The following is a 14,992-nucleotide window of genomic DNA, read 5'->3' as shown; positions in this document are numbered from 1 at the left end:
AGTTTTTCTTTTTTGCGCACAGAAACAATAAAATGTTAATAGCTTAAAAAAACAAAGGCCTCCTTAAATGGTTCCTACATGCTATTAGATATCCATATATTTTTTAGCACCAAAGTATGTATTCTTTTGATTTTTTTTAATGCATGCAGGAATATGTGTTTCTTTTTATACATAAGCATCTAAATTCTTAGCGTGCTCTGCCCAGTCAAAAAGATTACTAAAAGGATACACATAATTTCAACATGACATGGTTATATATATATATATATATATATATATATATATATATATATATATATATATATATATATATATATATATATATCTCATTGCGAACATGGGTTTAGTGTGCCTCTGCGCCATTTGGCGCAACGGGTCCACTAGTATCCATAAAGGACACATACGCCACCCACCGCTGAAGAGAGCATAGTTAATAGTATAGCCAGTTGATGGTTATATGAAACTGTCATGTCATCTATAGCCATCATCTATATGCACTCATACAATAATGTTGGCTATTGCATTAGTATTTTTTTCATCTCCTCTATTTATTTCTTCACAATTATTGTATTTGCATATGAATGTGTATATAACTAGGCTCTTGCATGAGAGCTCACTTCCCTTACTTTTTCACATCTCTCCTCCATATAGGCAAAAGTGACATGTAAGCGGGCTGTAACACTCCAGTAGTTAAGCTATGGCAATCACACACTCATGGTGCCATTTCATTGCAATCAATCTTCTAAACCTCACTTTGATCCAAGCCAAGTTCAAATTCAAATTCCAAAGACAAGTCAAAATAAAATTTCTTCAAACAGGAAAATAAAATGTTCATTGGGTTTCAAATATTCTCTAACTAATTTTCAAGTTTAAACAAATACTATTTGAATAACTAAAATGCTCTTAACCTAATTAAATTTGGTCCAGCAGCTTGTATTTAAACCCATTTATTTTAAAAAAAATATCTACACTAGTCAAAATATTTGTTTTTGGAACTTATTGTGTTATCCCAACACACTACCTAGTATTTTGTGCCAAATACCATGTGTAACAAAGTTCGTTGGGAGTGATAGGAAAATGCAAAACCGTTAGAAATAGGAAAGCAGAAAAAGACTATGTTAAAAGGCTAACACAGTTGACCCAACCAACAGTGGCCCAGCCCACCTCCCCTCATCCCTTACCTCCCGCTACAGGGGCAGAGTGGTGTGTGGCGCACATCCTAGGCACCACGGCCGTGGATGTCGTCCACGTCGCCCCCCTGGACCTATAACCTTGTCCACCGAAACCCTAGCCCCCCTCTCGCCCGATCCCCTCCCTTTTTGTCGTCGCCCCCTCCTCTCTCGTTCGAAATCAAGCCCACAATCTCGCGCCATCACCGCTGCCTCGCCCTCGTTGACGCGTCCACCGACCTCCCCGGCGTGCGGGGGCACGCCCTGGAGGTTCGCAGAGTTCGTTCGCGTGTGTTCAGGGCACCGGAGCAAGGCGGGAAGCTGCGTGGACGGCGTCGTCGACCTCTTCTTCCTCGGTTCCTCCACCCGTCACCGCTCTCCGGTCCACCCCGGCCTTCCCCGAGCACGTCTACAGCTCCGCGGTGAGCCCCTCCTTCGGATCCCCCTTTTCCCGCCCCGTTCCATCGCCACTAGCCGCCGCCCCGCGCTACGGCCGCCATGTCCGGATCGCCGGAGCTCCGGTCGCCGCGCCCCCTGGCTGTCCTTGCCGCGCCCCGTGCGCTCCGGGCTGTGCGTTCCTGCGCCCGCTGCTGCTCGGGTCGCGCCCTGCTCCTTCCCTCGTGCTCCTCTGCTTGCTGCCGCCTACAGTGCCGCCCTCTGCTACTAGTCACTGCTGCTACCTGTTGCGCGCTCGTACAGCCGCCCCGGCCGTTCGCTGCGCGTTGCTCCATCGCTGGCCCCGCTGCTGCCCCGTCCGCTTCCCCCTCGCTACCTCTCGACGCGACCAGGGCACGGCCGCACCTCGCTGGTGCGCGCGTGTGCGTGCCTGGCCGTGGTGGCCTGCTGGGTCGATGCCCTGCGTGGCAGACCCTCCTGTTAATGCTAATCTCAGCCCAAAACCCCCTCCAATTAGCCTAGTTTAACCAATCTGATATTGCTAACAATAAATAACAGTGGCCCGCCACAGCTAAATACCCTTCTTTTTAATTAAACATTAGTCAATGACAAATGGGGCCCACGTTTACTGTTTATTGTTTGACCAGTCAATGTTGACTTGGTCAACTGGGTCTTTGGCCCCATCTGTCAATAAAATGTGCATAATGCTGGGTACACAACTGTGTACCCGTAGCATTTATTGCTTAATTTGGAATAAATTATTAAATTCCCAAATTTTTAGAATATTTAAAAAACTTTGAAAATTAATATAACATAAACCGTAACTCGGATGAAAATACTTTATACATGAAAGTTGTTCAGAACGACGAGACAAATCCAAATACGCAGTCCGTTCGTTCTCCACGTGTCCCTAGCATAGCGAACCTGCAACCTTCCTCCTCCGGTCCCTTTGTCCAAAAACGCGAAACACCGGGAATACTTTTCCGGATATTTCCCCCCTTCGCCGGTATCGCCTACTACTGCGTTAGGTTATCCCTAGCACCGCGTATTGCCATGTTATGCTTTTGTGTTGCTTTGATTGCTCTATTATCTATTTGTGTTCTCCCTTCATTACTTCTTTCCGGTAGACCTCGAAACCGCCGCCGATACCCCCGTGATCGACTACATCGACGACGACCCCTCCTTCTTACCAGAGCAACCAGGCAAGCCCCCCTTGTTCATCTCGATATCGCCTACTCTTTTCCTCTACTGCTTGCATTAGAGTAGTGTAGTTGTTACTGCTTTCGGATGAACCTATTCTGCTGCATATCATGTCCTTGTTATTTCTGTTGTTACCTTTACCTGCAATCCTAAATGCTTAGTATAGGATGCTAGTTTATCATCAGTGACCTCACACTCTTGTCCGTCTGCCATGCTATACTACTGGGCCGTGATCACTCGGGAGGTGATCACGGGTATATACTATAATACTACATACTTATGTTGATGTTTCAAAGATGGGGGCTAAAGGGGCAGGTGGTTCCATCCAGGTAGTGATGGGCCTGGGTTCCCGACAGCCCCCTAATGGTTACTTTGTGGCGGAGCGACAGGGCAGGTTGCGACCACCCAGGAGGCAGGTGAGCCTGGTCCTTGGTCGGCGTCCGCGGATACTTCTAATAACACGCTTAACGAGATCTGGATATTTGATCTGAGTCTAGCCACTGGCCTATACACACTAACCAACTACGCAGGAACAATTATGGGCACTCGATGTCGTGGTATCATGCGAAGCCTTCTTGACGTCAGCGACTGAGCGGCGCGCGCCGGATTAGACTGGAACGCCTGCTCTTGTATTAGGGAGGCTAGGTCTCCTTATCGGCCGCGTACACAACGTGCAGGTGTGCAATGGGCGATGGGCCCAGACCCCTGCGCGCATAGGATTTAGACCGACTTGTTGATCTTCTGAGGCCGGGTATGACCCAGGAAAGTGTGCCCAACCAGAGGGATCGAGCATGTTGAGTAATATGGTGCACCCCTGCAGGGAAGTTTATCTATTCGAATAGGCGTGTCCCTCGGTAAAAGGACGACCCGGAGTTGTATTCTAACCTTATGACAACTAAAACTGGATACTTAATAAAACACACCTCTTACAAGTCCAGATACAACCCGGTGATCGCTTTCCCACAGGACGACGAGGGGAGGATCGCCGAGTAGAATTATGCTATGCGGTGTTCCTTGAGGCTGCTCTTGCTACTGTCTTCTACATGCTTCAAGATAGAGGCTGCCAGAAACGTAGTCTTTGATAGGATTAGCTATCCCCCTCTTATTCTGGCATTCTGCAGTTCAATCCACAAATACTATCCATTCCATTGATACCAATGCCTATGTAGTGTAGATCCTTATTTGCGAGTACTTTGGATGAGTACTCACGGTTGCTTTGCTACTTCTTTTTCCCCTTTTCCCGGTTATTGCGATCATGTGATGAAGTCCAGGAGTCAGAGGATCCCGAGGATGATTCTACGTGGAGTTCGGCTTCGATGAGTTGTTAGGAGGTCCCAGGCAGGAGGCCTCGCCTTTTTGATTGCTGCTACTTTTGTGCTAGCCTTCTTAAGGCAAACTTGTTTAACTAATGTTTGTACTTCGATATTTTTTCTTCCGCTTACTCTTGTGTATTCGAGCTTATGTATTCGAGCCCTCGAGGCCCCTGGCTTGTAATATAAAGCTTGTATTATTTTAATTTGTGTCTAGAGTTGTGTTGTGATATCTTCCCGTGAGTCCCTGATCTTGATCGTACACATTTGCATGCATGATTAGTGTACGGTCAAACCGGGGGCGTCACAAGTTGGTATCAGAACCGACTGCCTGTAGGAATCCCCCTTCCACACTCCTTGGCCGAAGTCGAGTCTAGATATTGCAGAACATTTACTAACATGGCTGTGTGACTTACGGGTTCACGTCGCTATTGGATGGTATTAGGATCATTTACTCCTCGATCTTTACTTTGGAATTCTGATCTCTCGTCTATTTGGGTTAAATGATTTTTACTAATTATAACTCTAGGTTCTCGTTACTACTTCCTCCCGGAGAACCCCTCACTCCAGATGATTGCTCCGTGCATCAGAAGATTCCGAAGATACTCTCCGATGTTCTCTTCAGACTTTGTGCCTGTTGCTTTTGCAATTCCCTATCACCGATATACCCCTATGGATAAATACATACACCTGTCGTTCTTGCTTTTATTTCCAATCGATCTTGTTATTACAAGATACCTCGAAATTTTCTCTATTTTCCGAGAATACTTTGTGCCTACTGCCTTGCAGTTCCTTGCCACCTGAATACTCCCGTGGATAATTTATCGCACTTATCGAGTATCCGCTCATCCCCAGTTCATTCATGTATTTCTTAGAAGTCTTTGGAATACCATTCAATCTTCCGAAAATCCTCAACAGCCTATTGCTCTTGAAATTCTTGATTGCTTGCATTATGATTAATCCCATAAGTCTAGTAATCTTACTGTCATCCTTTGTCATTATCATTTTGAGTCTGTTGATTCAATAGTTGCGAATGCTCACAATCCTCAATCAGATCCTAAAATTCATCCCTTCGGCTTAGGCGTCATTTTAAACATGAGTGATACCTCTTGAGCACTGCGTTGGTTTTTCCCTTGAAGAGGAAAGGGTGATGCAGTAAAGCAACGTAAGTATTTTCCTCAGTTTTTGAGAACCAAGGTATCAATCCAGTAGGAGACCACGCGCAAGTCACCTCGTACCTACACAAACAAATAAGAACCTCGAAACCAACGCGATAAAGGGGTTGTCAATCCCTTCACAGCCACTTTCAAGAGTGAGATCTGATAGAGATAATAATAATAAGATAAATATTTTTGGTATTTTTATGATATAGATTGAAAGTAAAGATTGCAAAATAAAATAGATTGGAAACTTATATGGTGGAGAATAGACCCGGGGGGCATAGGTTTCACAAGTAGCTTCTCTCAAGATAGCATAAGTATTACGGTGGGTGAACAAATTACTGTCGAGCAATTGATAGAAAAGCGAATAATTATGAGAATATCTAGGTATGATCATGTATATAGGTATCACGTCCGTGACAAGTAGACCGACTCCTGCCTGCATCTACTACTATTACTCCACACATCGACCGCTATCCAGCATGCATCTAGAGTATTAAGTTCAAAAGAATAGAGTAATGCCTTAAGCAAGATGACATAATGTAGAGGGATAAACTCATGCAATATGATATAAACCCCATCTTTTTATTCTCGATGGCAACAATACAATACGTGTTGTTTCCCTTTCTGTCATTGGGATCGAGCACCGCAAGATTAAAATAGGGTTTCGACAGTGTCCTTCGTATACGAAAACCTTGAGAAGTTCTTTTCCTAATACATAATGCCACTGTTAAATCCTATTCTCTGATTTAGCTAACCATGCTCTGCTTTTCGAGCTGGTGATAATTACTCGTGAAGTTTGTGGTATATGTTTCTACGATGCCCCGATGGGTTGAACCTATAGGCCTTCTCTAAACCGGGTGAACCCGAAAGTTTTCACGAGTCATACTCTTCTGGTGCTTCGCCAGATAAAATTTCAACACTACAACTTCTTCGAAAACGAGAAGCGAATGAAAGGTTATGCATTGCAGAAGTGGGAGTCGACCTTAAACCTTTGTGTTCATGCCCACGGACACGATGTGGAACTTAACATGAAAGCTTCTTGCAAGGATATTTAATCATTTGAATAATTCTCCCGGTGTCGTAAATTGGATCCCTTGTAGTTATGGTTCCGACCATGCTAACCTTATTCAATATATCTGAAAGGAAACCATTCCATTGCCTCGTCCATTTTGACAAGATTAAAGTATCTGCAATCGCAAGTCAATGCTTCAATTCAGTTTCTATTCTGATCTGCCTTCAAGTATTACCCTCCGGTATCTCGAGGATACCATGGAACTACATAACTTCTGAAGAGTTCTTCATCAACTACTATTCCTCACCGATTCCAATTTTCCTGGGTTCCGAGTTGTTAGTCACTCAGGGACACCGATAATTAAATTGAGTCTGCATCGCTATTAAACAACTCTTAGTAATCTTCTTTACTTATGAGTTTGTACCCGATCACGTCATTCCTAGCCTGATTGGCTATATCATTATCGTGCTGATTTTATCTGTGCTACCTAATCCATATTCCTAGAGCATAACTTTCGACGATGAGCTAAGCTTACATCTATTTCCTCGTCTTATCGTTCCATCTCGAACAGCAAGCTTGATTCTGAGTTGGTGTCGTATCCGTGGGTCCAATAATCTTTCGCTGCATCAGTCCTTTGTTAATCATTTGCGAGATTTGGCTCTCCTGATGATGAAGCTCATATGTAGCATAAAAGGCAGACGATTGTAAAATCGAGCCGCCTTGTGAGAAACATTTCAAAGATATGATCAAACTGTAGGAAGAACACGCCCGCGGGGAGTGTGTCGACGTAGCACCTGGCCTTAGGCACACGAACTGCATAAAGCGGGTATCCTGGAGCCTTCGAGGCGAGAAGACTTTTCTCTGTCGACAGCACATGGTCGTGTAGTCTTCTGAGATCCCCTGATATGCCCTCTAGCGGTTTCAGCGGATTTATCCCCATATATTCGGCTTGTGCGTCTTTGGCTAGGTGTATCCATGACGCAAAGGCTGAGATTTTAAACTTTGTTTGATTGTATCTGCAGGTGCATAAATAAAGACTATCAATTAAAGAAGACTTGAGGCACATGCATTGGTGCTCTCTCTCGCTGACGTTCTCCCTTTGAGTAAAGGTACCAAAATGTCTCGCTCATATCTTTGCGTTGTTCTTCTCTAGGATCTAATTGAGGCAATCATCTTCTTCCATCTCTTTTTGTCTCATCTCACATTTTACACCAACAGACAGTTGGACCCAGGTGCGAGCATCTTTATTTTTCACCGCTCCCTCTCAACTGCGAACTACTCCCTTCGTCCCATAATGCAAGACGTTTTTAGCCACTAATGTAGTGTTAAAAAACATCTTACATTATGGGACAGATGGAGTACTCAGCAACCAGTACACATCCCATTGTCCTGTCATCCTTCTCCAGCACTCGGTTTCGCTTTGGCACCACTACACAGTACACACACCACTTTATTTCTTTCCGCATCGTGGCTTGTCCATATTCTTTGCGCCACCCCGCAAGCAAAGTGGATTTCCTTATGCTTCAATTGCCCATGTTGTTTCTCCACTTTGGCTCCAGGCCCTCTCTGGACACTACTCGCTTCCTCGCAAATACACATCGGAGCTCTCGCCGGCACATCTGGTGATGGGGTCTTCCCGGCTGGAGAGACAAGCCATCCCGGTAACTACTTTCTATCACGCTGACTTGTTTTATGGGCTGAACTGGAGAGTTAGTTATTAGGTTAATTCGTCTAGTATAAGCTGACATGTTTTCAGAATGTCTAGATAACCTATTTGAGTGTTTTACCAACGCGTTGTTTGTGCGCATCCCTTCTGGCCTCTAGATTGATCACCGAAGTAGCTAGCCTTCTCATTGTGCACTCCATCTTAAGCTGAAATGTATTGAAGGAAAGGAATGGAACTACATTTAGAAATCAAACTATTCTGCCATTGAAGCCACGACTGGTGCCATGAAAACATCCTTGCTGGGGATTTAGTTGTTAGCCAGTGGCCGGCTAATAACATACTCCCTCCGTTTCAAAATGCAGAGTACTAGGTTTTATTAGGACACACATTTTATCAATAACTACATTATTAGTATATATTTTATGACATAAAGTTGATGTTATCAGATTTGTATTCCAAAATACATGTTTGTAGTTATGATTTTGTATAACAAAAAGTTACATACTAATAGTGTACATGTGTAATTATTGGTCAAAAACCTGTCCTAAATAAACTTAATTTGCAATTTAGAGACTTTATATAACTATGCAGTCTAACACTCCTCCCACACATCCACATTCCCGCACCATCAGATTTTAGCTTTGACGACTTCTATCCGTCCCATCCATTTCTCTGCGTAGCTCTTGCAATAGAGGGACTTAGGGCCTAGGAGAGCATATTAGGTTTATTTACATAGTACAAGAAAGGATTCGTGCAGTTCAGTTTGTGGAAGAGTATGCAGCACTACTTGAGAAATGTATTCTACATATAAGATCTTAACCATCTTATACTCTTTTATTTCTCAGATATACCAAATAGTATATAGTCTGTAGAAGCGTACGCGTGCGGCCCCATGATGATAGGCAGCCACATCGATGGCGGCCAGAAGGTGAATCAGTTGAGGTACTATGAGCTTCTTTTTTTAATATGCAAGTATATAAACGAGTGTATATAAGTTCCAAAAAATATTCGAATTTCATGAAAATGAGTGATTAACGGTGTGGCAGGTCAAGTGAAAATGGCATATACTTTATGTGGCAAATTTCATGAAAATCAAGTGTCAGAACTCTTCAAAGATTCTCAAAAAAAAAAAAAACTCCGTACTATATATAGAGGCTGAAGATTTGTTTGTTTGGTGACTGACTATTCATGTACAAGTCCTGTTTCTCTTTCCAATGATCAACCTCAAAGTTTCCGATAACATAGCAATCTATAGGCCAAAAATAAATCATGCACCTTACAAATGGTGAGACATAATAAATGAATGCAAGTTCGCATTATAGGTCTAACTTATAGTGAATAACATAAAAAAAACTCGTTCTTGGCTGAGATTTTGCATATTGGCATTCAGTTATAAATCTGCAAACAATCTTCTTCCATAGATTGTTTTTTTTGGTTAAGATGTAGGAACGCGCGGTACGTGGACATTATGATTATGCAGTTGTCTCTATTTTGTAACTAAAATTAGAAGTAATAGCTAATCACTTAATTTATATCCCCTGTTTGTCTAGCTTACTTTGTGTAATTTCCTCGTGCAGCTTTGTAATATATTTCCTAATCTAATTAAGGCGGTGTTTAAAGAAAATTATATACGATAATGACATTGTGAATGTCTCACTCCTTATGCAGCTTGGCCTACGCGCAGAAGCTGTGGAACGAGTGGGAGCTGCAATGCATGGTCCTTGGCAGCTTCGCCTTGCAGGCTTTCCTCCTCTTCGCAGCGCACATCCGGAAGCGCAACACGTCCACCATGCTCCGCATCCTACTTTGGCTCGCGTACCTCATGGCAGACTACGTCGCCGTCTTCGTCCTCGGCCACCTCACCCTCCAAACAAACGATCCACGCCACCAGCTAGTGCTCCTGTGGGCACCGGTCCTGCTGCTCCACCTGGGCGGGCAGGACACCATCACCGCCTTATCCATGGAGGACAATGAACTGTGGAAACGCCACCTCCTGGGCCTCGTCACCCAGGTGGTTCTGGCCGTCTACGTCGTGGCCAAGTCATGGCGCGACAAGCGGCTCCTGGCTCCTGTGGTGCTGATGTTCGTCTCGGGGACTGTCAAGTATGCCGAGAGGACATGGGCGCTCAAGATGGCCACCGCGGAGGCGATCAAGGACAGCCGCATGGGTGATCTGTACAAGGCGCTGAGGAAATTCGAAGACCCTAAAGCGAGACAAGCACCACAAACCTCGTCGGAGATTGCCAAGTACAATCAAGAGATTGTTGGCCGGAACAAATGGTGGCTCCAACAAGAGTACGCCGACCTCGTGCAAGCAGCCGGCGACAGCCTGCCCAACTGCATCAATGTCTTGAATGACATCCCTGTGGCGCCATGGGTGTTACCTTCTATATTTAACATGATTGAGGAAATATATCGGCGCGACAATGGAGGATCAACACAAGCAGGCGGAGGAGGAAAGGACTGGTTCTCATCCAGGGCGTACAAGCTGTGTGAGCTCCAGCTCTCTCTCATCTACGACCGCCTCTACACAAAGGTCGGCCTTCGGTACAACCAGTCCAGGCCAATCATCAGCATTGGCCTTCAGCTCCTCACACTTGGCACCACTTCGACGGCCCTGGTGCTCTTTGCGACGGCGAGGAAGCAGGGCAGCGTGTACAGCCGTGTGGACATCGTCGTCTCCTACATCCTGCTGGCTGGTGCCGTGGCGCTGGAGTTGTTGTCCATGCTAATGGTCACCCTGTCCTACCGGTCATACTGCTTCCTGCGCGACAGATTCGGGGTGAACAGGTTCACACGAATGATATTCTGTGTGATCAGGTTCGTGCGACCATACCACAAGCCACTGTGGTCCAACAAATGGGCACAATACAACCTGATAGCCGGATGTATCAAGGAAAAGCAAGCCGGTGTCGTCGCAAGGATGATGCGCCGGATTGGCCTCGCGGGGGACTCCAAGCTCTGCGCCATCCCCGACGAGACCAAGGAGCTTATCTGCAACGAGCTGGATGACCAGGTCCGGTGCGAGCGGTTCAGCCATGACCGAGGCACGGCAATCCTATCGCTGAGAGGGCACCATGCAAGGTCTGAGCTGTACGAAAGCATCGACAAGGTGGACTTCCCCAGAAGCGTCCTCACGTGGCACCTCATCACGGACATCTGCTTCTTCCTCACCGGCGGCGACGCCGGCCTTGCCAACCGCCACATGAGGCTCTGCCGGGAGGTCTCCAACTACCTGATGGACCTTGTCATGGTGCGGCGCGTGATGACCAGCAGCGAAGGCCACGTCGCGCACCTCAAGGCCAGGGAGGAGGTGAAGCTGATGCTCGAGCATCACAGTGACAAGAAGGTCAAAGTGGACGACGTCGAGGCCGTCAGGAAGATGCTGGACGCCGGCGTGAGCCATGCCACCGCCGCGTCATCAGGGTACGTGCCGTTCGCGCGGAACTCGACGGACACCATGCGGCCTGTGCTGCCCCGCGCGTGGGCGCTCGCGCAGACGCTGCTCCACCCCGCCGGGAGATCATCAGGCGGAGCACAGTGGGAGCTGATCGCGTCGGTGCTCATGGAGATGCTGTTCCACCTCGCCCCCCGGTGCGAGGCCGGGTTCCACGCCAAGAACCTCAGCGCCGGCGGGGAGTACATCACCCATGTCAGGTTCCTGCTCCATAACCGAGGCTTCGGCTGGAACTTCGTCCTTGCGCGCACCTGACGTGCATTGTTCCCGTTCCGTCTTTCGAATAAGAGCTTCCAGTTCCACAGCTGAGCCAGCTCCAGCTCTAGCTCCATCTCACATCGCACCTGAGCCAGCTTCAGCTCTAAGTCATGGTTTTGCTAGGTGGTCTGAGCTCCCTGCACTGTTTTTGTTCATGATTTTTTTTCGAGAATGAATTTGTTCATGATTTTCTCAAACTAATTTAATTTGGCTGTTCTATTCTTCCTGTGGTGAATCCAACAGCTCGCATGCAGCTTGCGTCTCCTATGAGAGAAAGCTAAGTTCCATGCGCGTGTTTAGTCGAGATAGATGCAGCCAAGCCCTGATGTGTCGTGTGTACAAACTCTGCATTGATGCGTGGAACACACCCAACAAACGAAGGATACTAGTAGCAGCACGTGACATAATCAGCGAACCTGCAGTAGCAGGTGGAACTGAAGGCAGCACCGATCACTGATTGGATGCAAGACCGTAAGCGTCCAGACCTGTACTGCAGGCGAAGGCCCAGAGCGCACTGGAACAAACATCCTCCCAGCAACTCCTTTTTTTTCTTCTCTCCTCATCTACTACCACTATGAAAGAAAGAGAGGGCGGAGAACCAGATCATCCTATCCATCGAAACCTGCAATCTGATGGTCTACATCCCTCCAACATACTAAACGTGTTTTACGCTTTAATTACCCACCATGCCATCTACTACCACTATAAAAGAAAGAGAGGGGCAGATCCAAACAATCTAACCCATTCATTTACGAGATCTAATGGCTCCTAATTCTCCCGTGTTTAACGCTACAAGCCACGCATTAACCCAATAACTGATCCATCGATCGCTAATTAAGCCAGGCGTTCGAAAAAGAAAACAAAAACTGCCAACGCAGGCACGCACGCCCCCTCCTGCTCCTCCTCCTCCCGTCGGCCTCCACAGCACGGCCCACGCACGCGTGCGGTTCGCAGCCCCCGTCCTCCCGCGACCCGCGCGGTTCGCCGCCGCCCCACCGTACTCCGTGCCCCACGTGGTTCGCCGCCGCCCCGCCGCGCGCGGTTCGCCCCCGCCGCCGCCCCCGTTGCCGCGAGCGTGAGCAGACGAGCAGGCCCCCCGCTGGTCCTCCTCTGCTGCCCCCGCCTCAGATGCACACTTCTCTGGAAGTGCAGGCAGCCAGCAGCGAAGGCGATCTGCTAGGCGTTTCATCTCCAACCTCACGCAGTAGGCACTACCGCTCGATTCCATCATCAAGGTCAGCAACATCGTCGTCGTGCTTCAGTGAGTATCCATGGAGCTTCTCCACGGTGATGGTGTGGAAGGCGCGGATGCCCTGTCCGTTGGGCTCGGTTCGGGCGTCATTGACATGTAAGTAAACCGTCCTCCGGGACAGTTTGTTTTCCTACCCTTCAAGTGTTCCAGGAATTACCTCACAGGAAGGAGGTTATTTGTATTGCAGGTATGAGATGAGGAAACGTAGAAGGGAAGGTGATTTCTGCGGGAGGAGAAAGAGGCGATCCGGCTAACAAGTCGTATATTTGGGGTAGTGTGTACGATCTTCACAGTTTCAAATACGGCTATTCCTGGCACCGCTATCTCTTGCGTGAATGTCCTCTTGGTTTCAATGTCGGTGCCTACATCAATGTTCTACCATGATGTTATCAGGTATTGCCCATTGGCTGGTTATGAACTACTATATCTGTTAGTAAATAGATGGCATATTAGATAGCGGGAAGTCTAAGTTTGGCTCATGACATACAAAAGAGCATTCAGATTGTTTCCTTTAGAAAAGAGGCCATTCAAATTTGTTAGGTAAAACTGTATCATCATTTTTTTCATGAAAATAATAGTTTTCTAATACCAGAATTTTTTGTCGTAATATTACTAACTCTGGGATCCTCTTTGTGTATTTGATTGGTCTCTGGTTAGATTCTGGGAGGCAAAATTTTGGTCTCTGTTACATAGATAATTTACTACAGTGAATGTGTAGAGATTAGATGGTACTCACACAAGAACAAGTAGAAATACTTTCAATGCTCATTTGATCTACTTTTTTGCCTTATAATTAACATGTTTCCTTTTTCTGATATTTTTGTTCTTCAGTTTAAGCTCCTACCATGGTCAGTCATAAAGCATCAATATTTAGCTACAACATCTGTTGATGTTTGCAGCCAAACCAAGATTAAATTATGAACAACTGATATTTATAGCGAAGGTATGGTCAAAGATTGTATTCTTGATCCGAGGAACCAATGAGGGCGGATGGCTGAAAACTCTGGATTGAATCCATGTTTTTTTACTGGAGTTTTAATCCACTCGATGGATAAACTAAGTGCATACGTGTATATATTATATATGCATTCTTTTAAATGGTAATTTTGATATTTATTTTTCCAAACTAAGCTTGTATTTTTCTAGAAACGATAAAGTTCTTCATAAACCCGTTGAAACATTCTCCAGCAAAGCTCGTGAGGAGCATATGAGTTCCCTTTTAATACAGAGGCTCGAACTTATTGTATTCTGAATACATTTCCATCTATTCATTTTTCCCATGTAAACACGCAGTTGTGCACCATGCTGCATCATTCAACTATTCTTTACTAGTAAGCTTGCACGTGCAATGCACGTCTCAAGTGCAATCAAAACATTTGTTTAATACTCCTATTTACATAGGTTTCCACTTAATAGTGTTTGTTCTGGTAGAAGAAAACCAAATCTCATCTGCAAATGAAGAAATTGCAAATAGATTAAAGATGAATGTGTTATGTAACATTGTAGCTTATACCAATAAATCAATTATTAGCTATTTTGTGTTCTTATTATCCATGTGCTTCTACCCTTGATGCCTATTAGACTTCGGCCTAGATCCATGAATGCACTCACAAAGATTTTGTATTATAAATCCCCTACTCATTTTTTTATCTATATCCATGAACGTATTCATAGAGATCTTTATATTATAAGTTCTGTTGTCGAAATAGACAAATCTGTATGGCTCGGACTTATCTCCACAAACAGACATGTCTTGCAATTGCAATCTCCACCTGTAATTCATGTTGAACACTCTTATCTCTTCGTTTTTGTGTTTGGAGATTTTAGTTCATAAGCTAAGTTCAGTAGAAGGAGATATAACCATTTAGCTATAAATCAGTGCACTTCTCGACCCTTATAAATCAGTGAGCTTTGAAGCAGATGAGTTAGCTTGGAATTCCTACATTTGAGAGAGAGAAAAAATAGGAGTAAGACTGAGCTGAGGGGATGCTTCTTTTAAGTAACTGAGCAAGGCAGATGGTGAAGCATGTAGATACTGAATAAGACAGAGCAATATGGAATGTGGGCATTTTTGGAGGCAAGGGAAGCAATAGCATCAATCAGTGCAGA

The 14,992-nt window shown here is 45.5% G+C and overlaps 1 protein-coding gene across 1 annotated transcript; it reads left to right on the top strand.

The window, feature by feature from the left end:
- The first annotated feature begins 1,213 nt into the window (after positions 1–1,213).
- LOC125512978 (uncharacterized) lies at positions 1,214–11,837 on the top strand. The gene is made up of 5 exons (XM_048678031.2): positions 1,214–1,591; positions 7,273–7,359; positions 7,810–7,911; positions 8,762–8,858; positions 9,585–11,837. Exons 4-5 carry the CDS (start codon positions 8,809–8,811, stop codon positions 11,626–11,628), a joined length of 2,094 nt encoding a protein of 697 aa, XP_048533988.2. The 5' UTR covers positions 1,214–1,591; positions 7,273–7,359; positions 7,810–7,911; positions 8,762–8,808; the 3' UTR covers positions 11,629–11,837.
- The last annotated feature ends 3,155 nt before the right edge of the window (positions 11,838–14,992 follow it).

The sequence above is a fragment of the Triticum urartu genome, chromosome 6A (genome assembly GCF_056163025.1).
Source record: "Triticum urartu cultivar PI428250 chromosome 6A, HENAU_Tu73, whole genome shotgun sequence".
NCBI lineage: Eukaryota > Viridiplantae > Streptophyta > Magnoliopsida > Poales > Poaceae > Triticum > Triticum urartu.
Note: the sequence above shows the minus strand (reverse complement) of the source record. Positions and strands in the feature narration are given on the sequence as shown.

Excerpts from the sequence above, each read along its gene's own strand:
- LOC125512978 (XM_048678031.2), top strand. The coding sequence starts at position 8,809 with ATGATGATAGGCAGCCACATCGATGGCGGCCAGAAGGTGAATCAGTTG. Across the intron at positions 8,859-9,584 it reads CAGAAGGTGAATCAGTTGAG|CTTGGCCTACGCGCAGAAGC; the intron begins GTACTATGAGCT and ends CTCCTTATGCAG.